At 45.2% G+C, this 24,006-nt stretch overlaps 1 protein-coding gene and 1 pseudogene across 2 annotated transcripts in view; one reads left to right on the top strand and one right to left on the bottom strand.

The window, feature by feature from the left end:
* nav3 (neuron navigator 3) overlaps positions 1–24,006 on the bottom strand; it is a gene marked incomplete at its 5' end in the record, with an annotated part of 744,909 nt that overhangs the window by 308,164 nt on the left and 412,739 nt on the right. The window contains one exon of the mRNA XM_083631970.1: positions 5,846–5,988. Coding sequence (XP_083488096.1) covers positions 5,846–5,988 — 143 coding nt within the window. The remainder of the gene's footprint in view (positions 1–5,845; positions 5,989–24,006) is intronic.
* Positions 19,449–20,942, top strand: LOC310791282 (phosphatidylinositol 4-phosphate 5-kinase type-1 alpha pseudogene; annotated as a pseudogene). Its single transcript has one exon. The product of its transcript is annotated as a phosphatidylinositol 4-phosphate 5-kinase type-1 alpha pseudogene (transcript).

Here is a 24,006-nt window from a genome sequence, read left to right as displayed (position 1 = left end):
CCGTTCACACCAGACGCGCAAGAACTTGTACTGACTTATCTGTGCTATTTGTGATGTGCCTGTCATGTGATAGATTGCTATTTGTTTAGCTGGGCTGAATCATTTAGTTGCTTATTGCTATCTTGTTTAACACAATGCTGTCTTCGTTTTATGTCCATCAACTTTTTTTGTAATAGTTTCATCTGCTCTTATGCTATATTCTTAGATTGTATTTTTCTACTCCATGTTTTGACGTTTCTCTTCTTTATAGCTTTACCTTTTTTATCTTTTTAGGTTGACCTCTTAACACCAGTCCAGGCACAGCAGGTATAAAATAGCCTGCCTAACTCTGGTGGATGTACATTTTATGTAACTGTTAAATAAACCTGAATTAAATGATAAATAGCCGACTTCCTGCCTGACTTCACACAAACACTTGCGTCTCATGCAAAAAATGTTACCAACTGTACATCATCAGTGGCCTGGCCACCATATCATAGCATGATATCAGACTGAACTGTCAACTGGTGTACCTTGTAACCAGTTGACTATGGAGTGTAAGTAACCCTTACACGCAACCCCGACTGTATTTTTAGTCAAATACAGTGAGTGAGCCGATAAGGAAAGTTTGAGTGATTTAGTCATTATAAGCGAGTGAGCCAATAGGAAAGGTTATCAGATGAACCCAGTGTGAGCTCCTAGGCTTCTCATGCTCTCCAGAAGAGAAACAAGTTGCTAATTAACAATCACAGAGCTGAGTTTGGAGATAAAGAAACACCCTACAGATGTTCAAACACTGCCAGTGTCTCATGAGATTAGCTCCAGCGCCATGCACAGACCTGAAATGGCTCTTGCCATGCTGTGAAAATGTTCTGTCGCCTCCACTTAATGGCTTAAATCCCATTAGAACTCCCTTGGAATAAATAGCTGGGAATGATTCAGCAAACTGGTTAGAGTGACTGTGCTCTCCTGCTGCTCATCTCTCTGGGTCAGTGCCGCCACCAAGTGGAGAGTAAGGAGAATGCAACAGAGGTGGAAACTGAACAGCTCACATCATGCTGTACACCAGTGTTTCCCAACCATGGGTACGTGTACCCCATAGGGGTACTTGAGCAGCTTGCAGGGGCTACTTGGAAAGATTGGGGATTACAATTTATTTACAAAATGATTAAAACATCATTCCAAGTAATTTCATAGCAGGCCCATCTTAGTAAAATTGACGACTTTTTCCAATTGAAAACAGTTAGAATTGTATTAAAGGGGGTAATTCAAATGATTTTCATTTAATAATCAGATGTGTTAGATAGGCCTACTAAAAGTTTAATATAATTTTAATAAAACAAATTTCAGAAAATCATCGACACACATGAGTGAGGGGGTACTTTGGCATGGCAAAACAGCTCAATGTAATCAATATATATATATAAATATATATAATCAATATAAGACCAAAAATGTTGGGAACCACTGCTGTACACTACACACAGTAGGGGCTCCTTCTTATCAGACTGGGACCAGATTTAGAATGAGAAGAATCAATGTCAGCAAATCTTCAAATAAATAAACAAATAAATCAATCAATAATCAAAAACCAAATCCTTTCTCTCTACCGTCTCTTGTTTGAAGACAGTTTACCTTCTTGAGTGAAGTGGATTTAAAAAGTGGAATCAGTAAGAAGGCAGAGCTTCCACCTGTGGGGTGTACCATGAAGCAAGATTAGTGGCTTAGTGAGGTAACTTCAGGTTTAACCCTAGGTTTGCCGTATCACGACGCTAGTTAACTTCTTACCGAGATAGATCACCATAGCAACTTATGCTCTACGGCTAACCTGCTTTGTAGCAGGCGCGTAGCCACGGGTGTGCCAGGGTGTGCCAATGCCACCCAGACAGGCCGCTGGCACACCCCAAAAAAATGGGGTAAAAAAGGTTTTTTGTTTTGTCTGCAAAACACATCAACGCTGTCATGCACTGTGTCCAACTTATCCTATGTGCGAATAGAAATCACGCTCCGCTGACCTATGTGCCCCGGAGCATCATGGGAATAGTTAAGCTGTCGTCCACGTAAAGTAAACAAATGCACGCACAGCTGTAGCAGCAGCAGCAGCGCCAAATCAAGAAGACATGAAACAAAGCTCGCTTTTAAGCTTTTTCGGCAAAGGCAAGAAACGTCGCTTTGACGACGAGGAAGAAGATGACTCGTTGTCACCCTCCCCCTCAACAAGTGCGGATTGTAGTGCACCCGTTCTCGCACCTGTATTGGTGGTGTACAGTGGAGAAGAGACAGACGATTATGAAGAAGATGATGCAGCCGAAACAATGATGTTAACAGCGGGGAACGCAGCCAACAACACACTGGAGGTTTGTGCAGAGCCAGAGGACACTGAGAACGCTACAGATCTCTCTGCAGTAGACGAACCTTCATGCCAACCAAATTTGCATTCTTTCCCGACTAGAACACTCATTGGAAAAAGTAGGTGAGACTTTTTTGAGATACTAAACAAAGTGGTTTTACATGTTGCCAAAAAATACAATTGAATTGACTGCTTCTACCTGCTAATAATGAGTGTGAAAAGGAGCAAACAACACACAAATATTCCTCTAAATCTGGTTTGAAAAGACCCAAAAAAAAAAATTGGCGGCCGCCGCCAAATGGTCCGCCCCCTGGCATACCCTGGCTTTCTGTAGCACACCCAATGAGCCAAGTCTGGCTACGCTACTGCTTTGTAGCAGGTTAAGTTCAGAGGATAAGATCAAAACCCATGAAAGACCCAACTGCTTACCAATCAGCTCTCTGGAAACAGCGAGTCACCATTCATATGGTCCCCATATGAAAAATACATTGCATTCAAATGAAAAAGAAAAAGAAAAAAGAAAAAAAATGGCTCCTGTTGAATTAATCGAGGACTGATTAGCCTTGCACTTGTTGCAGGCTACATTTAAATTAAGCCCTACTTACCACTTTGGAATATGTTTTTATATATTAATTTTTGTGCTCTCAAGTAGATACGTTGTTTGACCCCGCCGATCCATTGCAGCTGCATGGTGAGTGGAGAAATATCACTAAACCGGCATAAAAAGGTTACATAAACGTCTCCAAAGTGCACGGGGACGTGTGCGCAACGGAGCTGAGGCTGACGTTGGGTTGGACATGGTCATACATGTCAGAATAGCCTACTACATCTGGGCAATTTAATATGGGATCGCCTGCACACAGATGATTCATATCTAGGCTACTCCTGCATTTTGCAGCTGCAACTGTGTTGCTTTTGGCCTGTATGATGTGATTGAACTTCATATTTCCAGCATAGTCATTGTATGAAATATGGAGATATGCAACTCTGCTGCCAATAGCCTATATATGTGACCACAAAATAGGCTATTTTTTATAAATGAAATCTATGCCCGCACGTACCGTGTCGATTCAGTTCAGCGGCCTTTTTTAATTTTATTATCATATTTTTTTTATTGATAACGTATTAGCCTATAGGAATTATTCCATCAGTGCGACCAAACACATCATGAGATCATTATTAGTCATTGAGCCTAAATGGTCTACAAACGCCTATGGATTTTGGAAATAGACATGCAGGTTATATTGAGTTTATTGAGAGGGTGAATTGAGCTGCTGTAGATAGCCTACGTGGAGGCAGAAACTGCTCTTCAAAGAAATTACTGATGTGAATAAAAGTGGTAACTTTAGACAGTCATTCGGGAACAGACTAATAATATCCAATGCGGATTTTGATTCTGACAGTAGTAAAGCTTCACGATTTGCATTTTGAATGAATGAGGAAATAGGCGTGCCTGGCGGTGAAGAAGTTGGAGGAGTCCATATTGCATTGTGATTGGCAGTTGTTAAAAACCACGCCTCTTTTGCGGGCACGAGCTCCTGTGCACGGGCATTTTCATGTGCACGCGCTCTCAACTTGATTAGAAAAACCTGGTTCCACTTAACGAGTGGTGATCTACCTTCGTAGTACGACTTAACTAGAATCCAGCTAGATGCCAATTATCTGGTTTAGCCAAACCAGATCAAGGGACAGATCCTGGATCTTCTTATACAACATTCGTGGTACAGCCCACTGGTTGGTCTGTTTTAAGTAAAGAGTGGTCATTCTAATGTTTGATGCCGTAAACTTAGTTTCAGTAATTAAATCTGCAGAGATACTGCGGGAATAACATTTTCAGAAGACTATTTAAACGCTTTCAGAAGCCATTATAGACGGTTTTTGTGTTGGGATTTGTTTTGCTAGGGAACCCTTTGAAACCTAGCTTACAGTATTTCCTGTCAGTTATTGTACCAGCAAACACTGGCGCCGGAACAAGGGGGACATGGGGACATTTTGTCCCCCTTAAAATTTGGTCCCCCTAAAAAATTTTTTTTTTTTTTTTTTTTTTTTTTTTTTAAATCTGAGGGGGCAACTGCCCCTGACGCTTAGAGCCCACTTTACACTGTTTACACAGCCTGTGATGCTTGTTAAAGCCGTGATCATTGTGGGATTATTACACCTGAGACAGACAGACCCAGGGATCAAGTTACAGAGAGCCCACTTTACACTGTTTACACAGCCTGTGACACTTGTTAAAGCCATGATCATTGTGGGATTATTACACCTGAGAGACAGACAGACCTGGACTCTGTACTGCACTCACTGTCATTGGCTGCTGCTATAATCGTATACGGTTATTGTTATTTTATTTTTGTGTTGAGATGACAAGTTTTGCACTGTGTTTCGAAGTGATAATAATAATAATAATAATAAGTTCAGTGTTTCTGCCTGTGTTGCTGTCTGTTGTAGTGTAATTATAAAATTACCTAAAGGGAGAGCAGGTCACCAAGTGAGTGAGAAAAGGAAAAATACTGAATAATTACATTACTACAGTATAATCCTAATGTTAATTTAAAATGAGATATTCATCTAAATATGGCTAAAAATCATCCAAACGTCCATAAAAACGTCAATTTTTCGTCGGCGCCCTAACGGGCGCCGAAAACAAATAATAATAATAAAAAAAAAAAAAGTAGAAAAAAAAAAAGATTTTTTTTTTTTTGTGTCCCCCTTATTGCAAACTCGTTCCGGCGCCACTGCCAGCAAACACTGCAACAGGAAGCTGGGGGACATTTAGAATGGTGATGTTGTCAAGTTGAAACCATCTATACTAACCTCAACATTTGCAATAACCTATACAGTATGTGGCCTGCTGCCATATAGGCGGTTTTCACGGAACTGTGTTGCTAGAGAACAGTTTGACACCTAGCTTATTTCCTGTCAGCTATTGTATTAGCAAACACTGCAACAGGAAGTAAGCTGCGCATGTGTCGGAAGAAGCATGGTGCTAGTCTACGGCTCTCCCCAGATCGGCAGAGGGTGGAGCAGCGACCCGGGCAGCATGGGGAAATTGGCCAAGTACAATTGGGGAGAAAATGAGGGGGAATCAGAAGACAAATAAATAAATAAAATAAAACCAAGATGTCTGCAATTTAATACTATGCATTTCCCTACAAACATTTTCTTTTCCTGATTCCACCACAACAACACTGCATGAAAAACCTACTTTCCCGGACAAGCCAAGGGTGCCTATCCCCTCCTTAAAACACATCCTCGGGCTGCCTGTAAGTGAGTGTAAGTGATTGCCGTGACCTAGTCCCTCAATCAAACACAATCTGTGTCAGTTCAGTTGGACCTCTGTGTGACAATATGACATTCCAGACTGAGATTGTAATAATTTCCTGTGAAGTAGTTTGGATGTACTTGGAACTATACTTTTTGAAAGTTATTAATTTTTTTTATTAGTGAGTTGAAATACTTTTCATTGTGATGTAGCTCGTAGTTTGGAAAACTACAGTTTTAAAGACTCGTCCTCACCTCGCTCGTTGCCGCGGTCATACTGCAGAGGCTTGCTCTTGTCGATGCTGTTGAAGCTCTGGCTGCGGCGGTTCAGGTTGGACGGTCCCGGGCTCCTGGAGGCCCCGCTGCCTGCAGCAGGTACTCTGGAGGGCCCCGGTAACCTGGGAGGGGGGAGGGGAGAGAGGCGGTCTAAATACAGTATACTGGGTTCATGCCAGACGGGAACGCGCCGTGCGACGTCAGCTGAACTGGCATTTCCTCTTTATTTCAAAAGATGATTTAAAGATGATTGTAAAAGTCAGGGGCAGTGCAATAGAGCAGACATATTTTAACTTGCACCAAAATGAAAAAGATACAATTAAAATACAATCCTACAATACACATAGCTTTTTCGACACATTTTTCACTTGGCCAGTCATATGCCAGTGATGGATTCAGTCCTCTCCAATCAGTAACGACTTTGCGATCAGACAACACGGGAGACGCAGCCCATTTTTCGAACCGCTCTCTCATCGGTGCTACGACCTGTCACTCATTCAATTTCAACCCGCCTTCAAAAACCAGCAGTGGCTGTGAAGTGGTACAGACTCACTTATGTAGTATGCGGAGCGCAGCGATTCAACGTAATATTTGAGTCTGAGGACAGACTCGCTAACTGTGGCTGGTTTTCCGCTTTAGAATGTGGTCAACTCGGGTGTGACGTCATTCAACTGGGAAATGCTTAGTTCCCGATGCAAATGGAATGCTGCATGAGCGACTTTGAGTACTTAGAAAAGCGCTATATAAATTGAATGTATTATTATTATGAGGCAGCATTAGTTTAGTTGGCTAACAAGCAAATCTTGGACATCTTGTCAAACAGAATAACTAAAAATGGCAGAGACAGAGACAGAGACAGATAGACAGACAGACAAGTTCTACTTAGACTGTCCATTATACAATAGTTCTTGTTGTTCTTCTATCGACGGTGATTGGTTGCTGTTGAACTCTAAAGTTACAGTATGTTTTATTGTCTGTATGTTTAAAACAGTATTTTCCCATTTGTAGTACAGTACTTGTACTATCAGAATCAGAATCAGAATCAGAATCAGAAAGACTTTAATGATCCCGGGGGGGAAATTGGGACAGGTTACAGTAGCTCGCACACAGAACACAACATAGCATAAAATAAACAGTAGTAAAATGCGATAGTAAGCAAAAATAAGCAAAAATATAGCCGCAAGCGGCGATGGGCGGGGTTCAAGCCTTGCGCAGATGACAAAGCTTCTGATTCTGACTAGGACATCCTCCTTGATATATCTGACAAGTTTCGCGATCATTGGACAAACAGGTGTGGAGTTACAGCCTTTTTTATGTTAAGCCACGCCCATTTCTGGCGTTTATGGCGCCCCCTTTTGGTCGAATTGCACAAAATTTGACACACATGGTCTAGGATGGTCTCCGAAGACCTCCTGCAAGTTTCGTGAAGATTCCTTAATCGGTCATGAAGTTATGACAATTTAGCTGTGAGGCCACGCCCTCTCTCAACTTTAACGATCAATATCTCCGAAACTAAAGTAGATTTTCAAAAATGCAAAAAGCACGGTTGTAGAGCTTGCTCCAAAGATGCTTCCTGGCGATGCTGGTGCAAATCGGTCCAACGGTCTAGGAGGAGATGCAAAAAATGTGTTTTCCAAACTTTTCCAAATATCTCAAAAACCTTCCAGGCGGACATTGAGGGTCCTAATGGCAAACTTGTAGAGCAGCTTCACCTGAACATCTGGAAAAAAAAAGTTTGAAAATCGGACCAACGGCGTGGAAGTTATTGCCTTTAACGTAAAACCGTCGATTATAGCGCCACCTTCAGGCCGATTCGAAAAATCTTTCTTGAGCAGCTACCTGCCAACAATATCTGTCATTGGGCCAAATGTCAGGTCTCTACCATTTACCAACTCACGGGAATTTGCGTTGGGGCAGATGGAAAACAACAACAACGACAACAAGAATAAATATAGCCGCAAGCGGCGATGGGCGGGGTTCAAGCCTTGCGCAGATGACAAAGCTTCTGATTCTGACTAGGAGATCCTCCTTGATACAGCTGACAAGTTTCGCGATCATTGGACAAACAGGTGTGGAGATACATCCTTTTTATGTTAAGCCACGCCCATTTACGGCGTTTATGGCGCCCCCTTTTGGTGGAATTGCACCAAATTTGACACGCATGGTCTGGGATGGTCTCCGAAGACCTCCTGCAAGTTTCGTGAAGATTCCTTAATCGGTCATAAAGTTATGACAATTTAGCTGTGAGGCCACGCCCCTCTCAACTTTAACGATCAATATCTCCGAAACTAAAGTAGATTTTCAAAAATGCAAAAAGCACGGTTGTAGAGCTTGCTCCAAAGATGCTTCCTGGAGATTCTAGTGCAAATCGGTCAAACGGTCTAGGAGGAGATGCAAAAAATGTGTTTTCCAAACTTTTCCAAATATCTCAAAAACTTTCCAGGCGGACATTGAGGGTCCTTATGGCAATTTTGTAGAGCAGGTCCACCTGAACATCTGGGAAAAAAAAGTTTGAAAATCGGACCAACGGCGTGGAAGTTAAGGCCTTTAACGTAAAACCATCGATTATAGCGCCACCTTCAGGCCGATTCGAAAAATCTTTTTTGAGCACCTACCAGCCAACAATATCTGTCATTGGGCCAAATGTCAGGTCTCTGCCATTTACCAACTCACGGGAATTTGCGTCGGGGCAGATGGAAAACGACAACGATAATAATAAATATAGCCGCAAGCGGCGATGGGCGGGGTTCAAGCCTTGCGCAGATGTCAAAGCTTCTGATTCTGACTAGGACATCCTCCTTGATATATCTGACAAGTTTCGCGATCATTGGACAAACAGGTGTGGAGTTACAGCCTTTTTTATGTTAAGCCACGCCCATTTCTGGCGTTTATGGCGCCCCCTTTTGGTCGAATTGCACAAAATTCGACACACATGGTCTAGGATGGTCTCCGAAGACCTCCTGCAAGTTTCGTGAAGATTCCTTCATCGGTCATGAAGTTATGACAATTTAGCTGATAGGCCATGCCCTCTCACAACTTTAACGATCAATATCTCCGAAACGAAAGTAGATTTTCCATAATCCAAAAAGCACGATTGTAGAGCTTGCTCCAAAGATGCTTCCTGGCGATGTTGGTGCAAATCGGTCCAACGGTCTAGGAGGAGATGCAAAAAATGTGTTTTCCAAACTTTTCCAAATATCTCAAAAACTTTCCAGGCGGACCTTGAGGAAACTGGGGGGTACTTTGAAGAGCAGGATCACCTGAACATGTGGAAAAAAGTTTTTTGAAAATCGGACAAACGGCGTGGAAGTTATGGCCTTTCAAAGTTTGAAATTTGAACGCCTAATTATAGCGCCCCCATCAGGCCGATTCACAAAATATTTCTGGAGCATCTAGGAACCAACCATATCTGTCAGTGGGCCAAATCTCATGTCTCTGCAGTATACCAACTCACGGGAATTTGCAATGAGGCAGAGAGGAAAAGAAAAAATAAACCATAATATAGCCGCAAGCGGCGATGGGCGGGGTTCAAGCCTTGCGCAGATGACAAAGCTTCTGATTCTGACTAGGATATCCTCCTTGATATATCTGACAAGTTTCGCGATCATTGGACAAACAGGTGTGGAGTTACAGCCTTTTTTATGTTAAGCCACGCCCATTTCTGGCGTTTATGGCGCCCCTTTTGGTCGAATTGCACAAAATTTGACACACATGGTCTAGGATGGTCTCCGAAGACCTCCTGCAAGTTTCGTGAGGATTCCTTAATCGGTCATGAAGTTATGACAATTTAGCTGTGAGGCCACGCCCCTCTCAACTTTAACGATCAATATCTCCGAAACTAAAGTAGATTTTCAAAAATGCAAAAAGCACGGTTGTAGAGCTTGCTCCAAAGATGCTTCCTGGAGATTCTAGTGCAAATCGGTCAAACGGTCTAGGAGGAGATGCAAAAAATGTGTTTTCCAAACTTTTCCAAATATCTCAAAAACTTTCCAGGCGGACATTGAGGGTCCTTATGGCAAATTTGTAGAGCAGGTTCACCTGAACATCTGGAAAAAAAAAGTTTGAAAATCGGACCAACGGCGTGGAAGTGATGGCCTTTAACGTAAAACCGTTGATTATAGCGCCACCTTCAGGCCGATTCAAAAAATCTTTTTTGAGCACCTACCAGCCAACAATATCTGTCATTGGGCCAGGTTTCAGGTCTCTACCATTTACCAACTCACGGGAATTTGCGTTGGGGCAGATGAACAAGAACGGGAATAATAATAATAATAAACCGGCACAAAAACAATAGGGTTTCAGCCCCTTCAGGGCTTGAACCCCTAAATATAGCCGCAAGCGGCGATGGGCGGGGTTCAAGCCTTGCGCTGATGACAAAGCTTCTGATTCTGACTAGGACATCCTCCTTGATATATCTGACAAGTTTTGCGATCATTGGACAAACAGGTGTGGAGTTACAGCCTTTTTTATGTTAAGCCACGCCCCTTTCTGGCGTTTATGGCGCCCCCTTTTGGTCGAATTGCACAAAATTTTACACACATGGTCTAGGATGGTCTCCGAAGACCTCCTGCAAGTTTCGTGAAGATTCCTTAATCGGTCATAAAGTTATGACAATTTAGCTGTGAGGCCACGCCCTCTCACAACTTTAACGATTGATATCTCCGAAACGAAAGGAGATTTTCAAAAATGCAAAAAGCACGGTTGTAGAGCTTGCTCCAAAGATGCTTCCTGGCGATTCTAGTGCAAATCGGTCCAACGGTCTAGGAGGAGATGCAAAAAATGTGTTTTCCAAACTTTTCCAAATATCTCAAAAATTTTCCAGACGGACATTGAGGGTCCTTATGGCAAACTTGTAGAGCAGGTTCACCTGAACATCTGGAAAAAAAAAGTTTGAAAATCGGACCAACGGCGTGGAAGTTAAGGCCTTTAACGTAAAACCATCGATTATAGCGCCACCTTCAGGCCAATTCAAAAAATCTTTTTTGAGCAGCTACCTGCCAACAATATCTGTCATTGGGCCAAATCTCAGGTCTCTACCATTTACCAACTCACGGGAATTTGCGTCGGGGCAGATGGAAAACGACAACGATAATAATAAATATAGCCGCAAGCGGCGATGGGCGGGGTTCAAGCCTTGCGCAGATGACAAAGCTTCTGATTCTGACTAGGACATCCTCCTTGATATATCTGACAAGTTTCACGATCATTGGACAAACAGGTGTGGAGTTACAGCCTTTTTTATGTTAAGCCACGCCCATTTCTGGCGTTTATGGCGCCCCCTTTTGGTCGAATTGCACAAAATTTGACACACATGGTCTAGGATGGTCTCCGAAGACCTCCTGCAAGTTTCGTGAAGATTCCTTAATTGGTCATGAAGTTATGACAATTTAGCTGTGAGGCCACGCCCTCTCACAACTTTAACGATTAATATCTCCGAAACGAAAGGAGATTTCAAAGGTTTCAAAAAGGCAGTTTGTAGAGCTTGCTCCATAGATGCTTTCTGGCGATGGTGGTGCAAATCGGTCCAACGGTCTAGGAGGAGATGTCAAAAAGGTGTTTTCCAAACTTTTCCAAATATCTCAAAAACTTTCCAGGCGGACATTAAGGGTCCTTATGGCAAATTTGTAGAGCAGGTCCACCTGAACATCTGGGAAAAAAAAGTTTGAAAATCAGACCAACGGCGTGGAAGTTATGGCCTTTAACGTAAAATCTTCAATTATAGCGCCACCTTCAGGGCAATTCGAAAAATCTTTTTTGAGCACCTACCAGCCAACAATATCCGTCATTGGGCCAAATGTCAGCTCTCTGCCATTTACCAACTCACGGGAATTTGCGTCGGGGCAGATGAAAAACAACAAGAAATATAGCCGCAAGCGGCGATGGGCGGGGTTCAAGCCTTGCGCAGATGACAAAGCTTCTGATTCTGACTAGGACATCCTCCTTGATATATCTGACAAGTTTCGCGATCATTGGACAAACAGGTGTGGAGTTACAGCCTTTTTTATGTTAAGCCACGCCCATTTCTGGCGTTTATGGCGCCCCCTTTTGGTCGAATTGCACAAAATTTGACACACATGGTCTAGGATGGTCTCCGAAGACCTCCTGCAAGTTTCGTGAAGATTCCTTAATCGGTCATGAAGTTATGACAATTTAGCTGTGAGGCCACGCCCTCTCACAACTTTAACGATCAATATCTCCGAAACTAAAGTAGATTTCAAAAATTCCAAATTCAGGATTGTAGAGCTTGCTCCATAGATGCTTCCTGTTGATTCTAGTGGAAATCGGTCCAACGGTCTAGGAGGAGATGCAAAAAATGTGTTTTCCAAACTTTTCCAAATATCTCAAAAACTTTCCAGGCGGACATTGAGGGTCCTTATGGCAAACTTGTAGAGCAGGTTCACCTGAACATCTGGAAAAAAAAAGTTTGAAAATCGGACCAACGGCGTGGAAGTTAAGGCCTTTAACGTAAAACCTTCAATTATAGCGCCACCTTCAGGCCGATTCAAAAAATCTTTTTTGAGCACCTACATGTACCAGCCACCAATATCTGTCATTGGGCCAAGTGTCAGGTCTCTACCATTTACCAACTCACGGGAATTTGCGTTGGGGCAGATGAAAAATAATAATAATAATAAATATAGCCGCAAGCGGCGATGGGCGGGGTTCAAGCCTTGCGCAGATGACAAAGCTTCTGATTCTGACTAGGACATCCTCCTTGATATATCTGACAAGTTTCGCGATCAATGGACAAACAGGTGCGGAGTTACAGCCTTTTTTATGTTAAGCCACGCCCATTTCCGGCGTTTATGGCGCCCCCTTTTGGTCGAATTGCACAAAATTTGACACACATGGTCTAGGATGGTCTCCGAAGACCTCCTGCAAGTTTCGTGAAGATTCCTTAATCGGTCATGAAGTTATGACAATTTAGCTGTGAGGCCACGCCCTCTCTCAACTTTAACGATCAATATCTCTGAAACTAAAGTAGATTTTCAAAAATGCAAAAAGCACGGTTGTAGAGCTTGCTCCAAAGATGCTTCCTGGAGATTCTGGTGCAAATCGGTCCAACGGTCTAGGAGGAGATGCAAAAAATGTGTTTTCCAAACTTTTCCAAATATCTCAAAAACTTTCCAGGCGGACCTTGAGGAAACTGGGGGGTACTTTGAAGAGCAGGATCACCTGAACATGTGGAAAAAAGTTTTTTGAAAATCGGACAAACGGCGTGGAAGTTATGGCCTTTCAAAGTTTGAAATTTTAACCCCTAATTATAGCGCCCCCATCAGGCCGATTCACAAAATATTTCTGGAGCATCTAGGAACCAACCATATCTGTCAGTGGGCCAAATCTCATGTCTCTGCAGTATACCAACTCACGGGAATTTGCAATGAGGCAGAGAGGAAAAGAAAAAATAAACCATAATATAGCCGCAAGCGGCGATGGGCGGGGTTCAAGCCTTGCGCAGATGACAAAGCTTCTGATTCTGACTAGGACATCCTCCTTGATATATCTGACAAGTTTTGCGATCATTGGACAAACAGGTGTGGAGTTACAGCCTTTTTTATGTTAAGCCACGCCCATTTCTGGCATTTATGGCGCCCCCTTTTGGTCGAATTGCACAAAATTTGACACACATGGTCTAGGATGGTCTCCGAAGACCTCCTGCAAGTTTCGTGAAGATTCCTTAATCGGTCATGAAGTTATGACAATTTAGCTGTGAGGCCACGCCCCTCTCAACTTTAACGATCAATATCTCCGAAACTAAAGTAGATTTTCAAAAATGCAAAAAGCACGGTTGTAGAGCTTGCTCCAAAGATGCGTCCTGGCGATGCTGGTGCAAATCGGTCCAACGGTCTAGGAGGAGATGCAAAAAATGTGTTTTCCAAACTTTTCCAAATATCTCAAAAACTTTCCAGGCGGACATTGAGGGTCCTTATGGCAAATTTGTAGAGCAGGTCCACCTGAACATCTGGAAAAAAAAAGTTTGAAAATCGGACCAACGGCGTGGAAGTTATGGCCTTTAACGTAAAACCGTCGATTATAGCGCCACCTTCAGGCCGATTCGAAAACTCTTTCTTGAGCAGCTACCTGCCAACAATTTCTGTCATTGGGCCAAATGTCAGGTCTCTACCATTTACCAACTCACGGGAATTTGCGTTGGGGCAGATGAACAACAAGAATAATAAACCGGCACAAAAACAATAGGGTTTCAGCCCCTTCAGGGCTTGAACCCCTAATAATAAACCGGGTGAAAAACAATAGGGTTTCAGCCCCTTCAGGGCTTGAACCCCTAATAATAATAATAAACCAGAGCAAAAACAATAGGGTTTCAGCCCCTTCGGGGCTTGAACCCCTAATAAACCGGCACAAAAACAATAGGGTTTCAGCCCCTTCAGGGCTTGAACCCCTAATAAACCGGCACAAAAACAATAGGGTTTCAGCCCCTTCAGGGCTTGAACCCCTAATAAACCGGCAGAAAAACAATAGGGTTTCAGCCCCTTCAGGGCTTGAACCCCTAATAAGTAGAGTACGTATAAAGTAAGCAAAATAAGTAGAGTAAGTATACATTACGTGACAATTGCTGTTATTGCACACTGGACTTATATTAAGTTGGCTTGCCCTTTACGTTACACGTGGCTCAGCCAGGCACAGTTAACCTACGTGCTTTGGCAACACTGTAAGTCACTATGGTCATGCCAATTAAGCTTCTTTGAATTGAATTGAATTGAATTGAAAGAAAGAGAAAAAACACTGGGACTTGAGCAACTCCTGGGGTCCTGTCTCTGCCTGAAAGCTGTCTCACTGTCCTCTCCCTGTGTCTCTGCCTGAAAGCTGTCTCACTGTCCTCTCCCTGTGTCTCTGCCTGAAAGCTGTCTCACTGTCCTCTCCCTGTGTCTCTGCCTGAAAGCTGTCTCACTGTCCTCTCCCTGTGTATCTGCCTGAAAGCTGTCTCGCTGTCCTCTCCCTGTGTCTCTGCCTGAAAGCTGTCTCGCTGTCCTCTCCCTGTGTCTCTGCCTGAAAGCTGTCTCACTGTCCTCTCCCTGTGTCTCTGCCTGAAAGCTGTCTCACTGTCCTCTCCCTGTGTCTCTGCCTGAAAGCTGTCTCACTGTCCTCTCCCTGTGTCTCTGCCTGAAAGCTGTCTCACTGTCCTCTCCCTGTGTCTCTGCCTGAAAGCTGTCTCACTGTCCTCTCCCTGTGTCTCTGCCTGAAAGCTGTCTCACTGTCCTCTCCCTGCGTCTCTGCCTGAAAGCTGTCTCACTGTCCTCTCCCTGCATCTCTGCCTGGAAGCTGTCTCACTGTCCTCTCCCTGTGTCTCTGCCTGAAAGCTGTCTCACTGTCCTCTCCCTGTGTCTCTGCCTGAAAGCTGTCTCACTGTCCTCTCCCTGTGTCTCTGCCTGAAAGCTGTCTCACTGTCCTCTCCCTGTGTCTCTGCCTGAAAGCTGTCTCACTGTCCTCTCCCTGCGTCTCTGCCTGAAAGCTGTCTCACTGTCCTCTCCCTGCATCTCTGCCTGGAAGCTGTCTCACTGTCCTCTCCCTGCGTCTCTGCCTGAAAGCTGTCTCACTGTCCTCTCCCTGCGTTTCTGCCTGAAAGCTGTCTCACTGTCCTCTCCCTGCGTCTCTGCCTGAAAGCTGTATCACTGTCCTCTCCCTGCGTCTCTGCCTGAAAGCTGTCTCACTGTCCTCTCCCTGTGTCTCTGCCTGAAAGCTGTCTCACTGTCCTCTCCCTGTGTCTCTGCCTGAAAGCTGTCTCGCTGTCCTCTCCCTGTGTCTCTGCCTGAAAGCTGTCTCGCTGTCCTCTCCCTGTGTCTCTGCCTGAAAGCTGTCTCGCTGTCCTCTTCCTGTGTCTCTGCCTGAAAGCTGTCTCACTGTCCTCTTCCTGTGTCTCTGCCTGACAGCTGTCTCACTGTCATCTTCCTGTGTCTCTGCCTGAAAGCTGTCTCACCGTCCTCTCCCTGTGTCTCTGCCTGAAAGCTGTCTCACCGTCCTCTCCCTGTGTCTCTGCCTGAAAGCTGTCTCACTGTCCTCTCCCTGTGCCTCTGCCTGAAAGCTGTCTCACTGTCCTCTCCCTGTGTGTCTGCCTGAAAGCTTTCTCACTGTCCTCTCCCTGTGTCTCTGCCTGAAAGCTGTCTCACTGTCCTCTCCCTGTGTCTCTGCCTGAAAGCTGTCTCACTGTCCTCTCCCTGTGTCTCTGCCTGAAAGCTGTCTCACTGTCCTCTCCCTGTGTCTCTGCCTGAAAGCTGTCTCACTGTCCTCTCCCTGTGTCTCTGCCTGAAAGCTGTCTCTGTCCTCTCCCTGTGTCTCTGCCTGAAAGCTGTCTCACTGTCCTCTCCCTGTGTCTCTGCCTGAAAGCTGTCTCACTGTCCTCTCCCTGTGTCTCTGCCTGAAAGCTGTCTCGCTTTCCTCTCCCTGTGTCTCTGCCTGAAAGCTGTCTCACTGTCCTCTCCCTGTGTCTCTGCCTGAAAGCTGTCTCACTGTCCTCTCCCTGTGTCTCTGCCTGAAAGCTGTCTCACTGTCCTCTCCCTGTGTCTCTGCCTGAAAGCTGTCTCACTGTCCTCTCCCTGGGTCTCTGCCTGAAAGCTGTCTCGTTTCTTCTCGCCAGTTAATCCATTAGCTACGCTGAAATGTCACTGCGTCTGCGTCACAGATAGAGCCGAGATGTCGGCGGGGGGAAAGTATGTTAGGAGCGGAATCCAGAACTACGGTCAAAACTGGCGGGGAGAAAAACAACAACATTTGGGGTGTTTCATTTTGTCATTTGTGCCTTTACTTATTAGAAATACATGCTCTAATCTGGATTATTAAAATGCATCTGCACACACTGTGTACAGCACTGCCTCATTCCTCTGGCACACGGGACCAGCTGATGACGATCATCTGGAAAAACATAAAATTCACTACTCTCTCTGTTTATCCCTCTTTCTCTCTCTCTCTCTCTCTCTCTCTCCCTCTCCCTCTCTCTCCCTCTCTCTTCCTCTCTCTCGCTCTCTCTCTCTCCCTCCCAATTCAATTCAATTCAAAAGGGCTTTATTGGCATGATAAGGTGCATCTTACATTGCCAAAGCATACATTAGCAACACTTAGCAATTACAAAGAATCAAAAACAGAAAACAAGGCATTTTGTAACTCAGTAACATAAATCACAAAGCATGGAGTCAAGTCAAATTTACTGTCACACTGATTGTGTGCGTGCGTGTGGGTGTGCGTGCGTGCGTGTGCGCGTGTGTGCGCGTGCATGTGTGCGTGCGTGTGCGTGCGTGCGTGTGCGTGCGCGTGCATGCGTGCGTGCGTGTGTGTGTGCGTGCGTGCGTGCGTGCGTGCGTGTGTGTGCGTGTGTGTGTGTGCGTGCGTGCGTGCGTGTGTTACACGTGGAAGCGTGTGATGTGTGTGTGAGCAGATATGAGAGTACCGTCCACAGCAGGGCAATCCACACCCGCTAAGACGAGTGGATCAACAGTAGAAGTATTGGGACAGTTTGTTCAATAAGGTAACAGCATCACACTCATCTCCATCTCGCCCGGTTGATTTCTCGTTGAGCCCTTGCGATCCCATGCACAATATCTCTTGTAAGCGTATAAACACCTTATGCGGCTGGTAGCAGCACATTGTAATGTATGTCGATGATGTTGTTTGTTAGTTTTTTTGTCCTTTTTTGTCTTTTCTTTTCTTTTCTTTTCCTGTGTCTGAGCCTGTTCGTTTGTCCTGTACGTATATTGTTCTAAAATATGTCAAATTAAATATTGGGGGGAAAAAACACCAAATTAAAACTGCCATTACAGAGATAAAAAAAACTAGAGGGCACTCGGTAGATTGTATACCTCCGCCAAGCGCCAAACTTCATGGTGTTGCGTGGAAGTTAGGCGCCTTTTTGTGATTGGCTATGCCCATTGTCACGCCCCTTTTGGGCAGCGGGCGTGGGAATTTAATCAGTTCCAAGTTTGCCCATGACCTACTTTTCCGCCAAGTTCCATTCATAACTTTTTGAGATATCTTGCAGCCAGCCAGCCAGCCAGACAGACAGACAGACAGACAGACAGACAGACAGACAGACAAAAACATAACCTGCCAGGCAACTCTGTTGGCGGAGGTAAATATGCAAATTAAGTCTTATGGAGTTATGCTTGTTCGGCTATAGCCTGATAGCCGGAGGACATAAAGCAACATCTCACTTTGTAGTCAACGATTAATGCAACAAATTCAGACAATGGTGCAAAAATGAAATGTTAATACTTCAGTCCTTTAGGCTATCATCACTGTTCCACTGTACTCGCACAGCATCAGCCTGTTTAGCTATGCCGATCACACCTGAGAGGAGCGGCTAGGTGCTCCGCCTGATCAATGCCACTGAGCCGCAGCCAGGGGCGCTCTTTAGCCCTGAGTCCAGGGTGGCTGGCAGCAGGCCCAAACAGATGTATTAGCACAGTAGACACCCACATAATACAGAGGGAGAGAGAGAGGGAGGGAGGGAGAGAATAGAAGTGACAGGGAGAAAGAGAGGGAATAATTCAGAGAGAGGGAGAGAGAGAGCGACAGAGAGGGATGGAGAGAGGGAGGGAGAGAATAGAAGTGACAGAAAGGAAGAGGGAGACTTCCATTTTCATGTTGAAAATCCCAAGGTCCAAATTGTCTCGAATATCCCCATGAAAGAAAGTGGCCAGGTCGCTGATTATGTCACACCGATGAAGTCAGTGAGTGCGTTTACATGCACTCAAAAACACAGCAGAATAATCAGGTAAACTGGCAATAATCTGATTTCTGCATTTACCTGCACTTTAGTAAATAGCGGGAAGTCACCTCAAAGTGCGTGAATGGACATTGACTGCAATCAATAAAATTGATCATTCAGCAAAAACCAAGGTGTGTTGATTGGTTTTTGGTTCTCAAATGGGGGTCCGGGGTCCTTGAGGGGGTTCCAGGGGGTCCCCAGCCAAAAAGGGGGTAATTTATCTTAGCTATAATTCCATTCATAAGTAACACAATGACTATTTTGGTCGTGAGTTTTATACACTTTCTGTAATAAAACATAATGGGGGGTCCGTGGGACAAAATCCTATCAAATGGGGGTCCGTTGTCTAACTTTCGTCAGTTTAGGGGTCCTTCATGTGAAAAGATTTGAGAACCACTGTTCTAATAAACCGATAACGGCCTTTATGAGGATATATGGCTTTATTATGCTGTTTACATGACCACTTGATGATCAGGTAACTCTAGAAATCCGATAATGTTTATTATTATTAGTACATAAAAGCGCTCACTGTCATTGATGACATCCCTGATGCCATCATCATCGATGACATCACAAGGTTGCCGATGGTGTCACACCGATGACATCAGTGATGACATCAGTGATGAGTTTTGTTTGCCGGCTCTGGAGTTTAACTTGCTCTGAATGCCGGTAATGTTGCAGCACCTCTGCAGCACCATGGGAAGCTGTCTAACATTACATAACAAAGAACCAACTAATGTGAGAAGATGCCTTGCTAGTCCAGTAGCTTTTGTTGCTCACACCGGGAAACTTGACATCGTTTGATGTCCGGGCAGAACCCCATCATTAAAACCAGAGGGTCTAAGCACTAGTTCATCTCACAGCATGAAAAAAACTATTGGCCATCGTGGAATCGATTCCACTGGGGAGACCACATACAAGGAGACCACCTCTTCAGCCCTGAAAGGTGCCATCCAGTTAGGCATCAACCACACTGTGCGTAGCCTGAGCCAGGAACCCGAGAGAGACGTACTGATCAAGGACTTTGAAGTGGTGGAGAGCATCTTCTTTCCCAGTGAGGGCAGCTACCTGACTCCAGGCCACCACTGGGCTGACTTCAGGTTCAAGACCTACGCTCCAATGGCCTTTCGCTACTTCAGGGAGAAGAGCTTTGGCATCAGGGCCGATGACTACCTGTATTCTCTGTGTAACAAGTCGCTGATTGAGCTGTCAAACCCCGGGGCCAGCGGCTCTATCTTCTACGTCTCCAGTGATGATGAGTTCATCATTAAGACGGTGCAGCACAAAGAGGCAGAGTTCTTGCAGAGATTACTTCCTGGTTATTTCATGAATCTGAACCAGAACCAGCGGACCTTGTTACCAAGGTTTTATGGACTCTACTGTGTCCAGGCAGGGGTGAGCAACATCCGTATTGTAGTCATGAACAATCTGCTCCCTTGTGTTGTACAAATTCACCTCAAGTATGATCTGAAGGGCTCCACTTACATGCGACACGCCTCAGCCAAGGAGAGGGACAAGATGGTGCCGATATACAAGGACCTAGATTTCATAGAGTACATGCCCGATGGGCTGATGCTGGAGGCTGACAAGTACAGCGCTCTTAGCGAGACCATACACAGAGACTGCCTGGTGTTGGAGAGCTTTAAGATTATGGACTACAGCCTTCTGGTTGGGATCCACAATGTAGACCAAGCCTTTCGAGAGTGTGCCAGCCAAGAGGCAGTGGCAGGAGGTCTGGACCAAAGGAGGCCCCAAGGCCAGAAGTCCTTGTACAGTACAGCTACTCCCCGCCTCTCACGGGATTGCCCGGGAAAGGCGGGGGACAAGGGATCCCCGGATAGAGAGGACCAAATGGGAGGAATCCCGGCACGAAACTCTAAAGGCGAGAGGCTGCTGCTGTACATCGGCATCATTGACATTCTGCAGTCCTACAGATTCATAAAGATGCTTGAACACTTGTGGAAAGCTCTGGTCCACGATGGGGATACTGTATCAGTACACAGACCGGATTTCTACGCAGTACGGTTTAAGAATTTCATGTGCCAAACAGTCTTCAGGAAGCTCCCAATGAAGACCTTGTCTAAGAAGGGCCGTGTGTTGGCCCATGGTGCACTGAGGAAGGGCAACACAGCAGGCTCTGGGCCTTTTCTAGTGACCCAAACTCGCACCAGCAGCCAACAGGATGCAGTCCAACAAAACATAAGCACCAATTCCAAAACAAAGACGCAGGGAGACGACATCCTGCAGTCAGGTCACCCTGACCTACTTCCAAAAAGCGCAGTGCTCATTGATGTCACTGGCAGCACAGATGAAACCACATCCTACACCTCCTTTGAATCAGCCTCCTCTTTCTCTTGACACTCACAAGTCAGTGGGTGTAGAAGGTCGCAGGTCATTCAGCACAGACCAGGAGCAACCCCACGAGAGTTGAGTGTGGGCCTCTTGAAGAAAGTATAGCAGCTGATACAATCTCACTAAGTGACTTGGTTCCTCACACAATGTTCTGTGTAGACATGACAGGAAGAGAAATGGACTCAAATGAACAATGAGAAAAGACACTTGAAAGATGGTATGGCTGTGGACCTGCCTCGCTGCAATTCAGGGTAAAAGAAATGGAGGAAAAATATGAGAAAGATACAGTATCTAAGAGACCCAAGTGAGACTTGGGGACATACTAAGATGTCATCGATATGTGACATTACTGATCCCTAATGTGAAGATGTCACTAATGCAGAAACTCTGACCTCACTAGTGAAGTCGAAGTGTGACATCATTCTCTCCATTGTGATGTCAGTCAGAGTGTGACATCCACTCCATTGTGAAATTCCTCTCTTTCTTTCTGGGGACATCATTTATCCATACTGTACATACATACATACATACATACATACATAGACCCTCTTATTGAGGTCTCGGCCCCTAGGGGCCACGCCATAAGCGTAAAAAAACGCAATTCGCAATACCAAACAACCAACCAACAAAGTGTCTTATAGAGCTGGACCATGACTACTCACAGCAACAAATGTCTGTTTGAAGGCCTTCTGAAGGTTTCATCTTGTGGTTAATGCAACGATTAGGTTAATAAACAACTTTTTAGGTGCGGCTTCAGCCACCGGAGTGTATTAAGATGGTATCTTCTTCATTGTCTTCTTCCATTGTGACATTGTCAGTGATCTCATAAATCCCTCCCTACTCACACATTGTGACATCATCAGTGATGTCATGAATCAAATAGTATCACAATGCAGGTTGTGATTATCGTCTGCAGGCCAGGTCAGGTACCGACCAGGGAGCTGCTGCTGGACTTTTAATGAGCAGAAGGGGAGAAGGGGGAAAGAAGACAGAAGCACCACACCACTCAGGATTCATCTGAGCAGGACTTGGCCCAATTCCACCGCAGCTAGTAGCGCGGTCCCGCTCCGCTCGACTCGATAAATGGTCTCATCCCATCGGTAAAAACCGGCCCAGCCCGGTTAGATTTGAGGCTGAGTCGTGCTACTTTTGGTCCCTGCCTCGTCGGGGTTCTATTCTGCGAACCCGGGTTCATACGGTGACGTGAAAACATTGTAGACGACTGATTGGTCAGGCAGAATCGTGTTTACTGTCTATATCCTACTGACTGTCAATGCAGCGCTGCATACCAGTTTAGTGGGGGCTTACCTTCTCTTATATTATGTTATTTCCATCAGTCTTAAGTGTTGCTGCCTTCGGCGCTGGTGAAATAAAATCGATCTCCTTGCTCAGCTTTAACATGCGCTCCTCGGGAAGCCCTTTGTATTTGCCTCCGCTAGGCCGCAGGCGAAGCCGCGGGTCTTGCCTGTTGAGCTGCCGCTGGGGTTCTCCTCGTAGCGCCTCTCCCGTCCCCGCGCAGTGCATGCATGTGAGTTTGAGTAACAACAAAGTGATATCTATTCTCCTAGCCGATTGTCACATTTGCCCATGTACATCATCAGTGATCTCATTATCGGGAGGCGGTAATGCAACATAAAGGATGCCAACATTGCCATAAAACACCAAAGACGAAGAAGAATCTCATTATCGTCATTTATGACCTCATCACTGTCTGTGACATCAGTGATTTATGACATCATTGGTGATACATTACATCACTATAGTGGGTGACCTAACTGTATGACATCATCGGCCAGGGCCAGGTCAGTCCTACAGTGTGGGAATTAGGCTTTTGACTTAGGGGTTTGAGCAGGATTGCATACTTTGAAGTCCATAGCGTTTACTCCTTCATTTTGGTCCATTTGTCCAGGTGAGAACAACGCAAACTCGGGTGATACCAAATAACACCCCCCCTTCCCCCTCCATTTTGTTATGTTTGGCTGCATTCGTTTATAACTGGCAAGTGGCAAATTGCCAGTTGGTACTAGCAAAATTTTAATAAAACGCCACATTAGCTGGGAGTTCCTACTCACACACTTGGGTATGATTTCTCAACCCCCAGTTGCTCCCAGCGAGTGATTTGACGTCATTTCAACATGGCCCCACGATCGATTGTAAGAATTTAAAACACATTTTTGACACATTTTGCTTTTCTTTTCAACAATAGTAAGCTTTCAGTGCGTCCCGGTTGCTCACCTCGTAGACCGCGCACCACTATAAGGCTTAGTCCTCTACGCAGCCGACCCGGGTTCGAATACGACCTGCGGTCATTTGCTGCATGTCGTCCCCTCTCTCCCTCCCTGCTGTCCTGTCGCTGTCCAGCACATACTGTCCAGCACATACTGTCCTATCTCCTCCCCTCCCTCCCTGCTGTCCTGTCGCTGTCCAGCACATACTGTCCAGCACATACTGTCCTATCTGTCCAGCACATACTGTCCAGCACATACTGTCCTATCTGTCCAGCACATACCTTCCAGCACATACTGTCCTATCTGTCCAGCACATACTGTCCAGCACATACTGTCCTATCTGTCCTATCTGTCCAGCACATACTGTCCAGCACATACTGTCCTATCTGTCCAGCACATACTGTCCTATCTGTCCAGCACATACTGTCCAGCACATACTGTCCAGCGCATACTGTCCTATCTGTCCAGCACATACTGTCCAGCACATACTGTCCTATCTGTCCAGCACATACTGTCCTATCTGTCCAGCACATACTGTCCAGCACATACTGTCCTATCTGTCCAGCACATACTGTCCTATCTGTCCAGCACATACTGTCCAGCACATACTGTCCAGCGCATACTGTCCTATCTGTCCAGCACATACTGTCCAGCACATACTGTCCTATCTGTCCAGCACATACTGTCCTATCTGTCCAGCACATACTGTCCAGCACATACTGTCCTATCTGTCCAGCACATACTGTCCTATCTGTCCAGCACATACTGTCCTATCTGTCCAGCACATACTGTCCAGCACATACTGTCCTATCGAATAAAGGCAAAATGCCCCAAAAATAATC

Source organism: Poromitra crassiceps (assembly GCF_964638095.1).
Source record: "Poromitra crassiceps genome assembly, chromosome: 2".
NCBI lineage: Eukaryota > Metazoa > Chordata > Actinopteri > Beryciformes > Melamphaidae > Poromitra > Poromitra crassiceps.
Note: the sequence above shows the minus strand (reverse complement) of the source record. Positions and strands in the feature narration are given on the sequence as shown.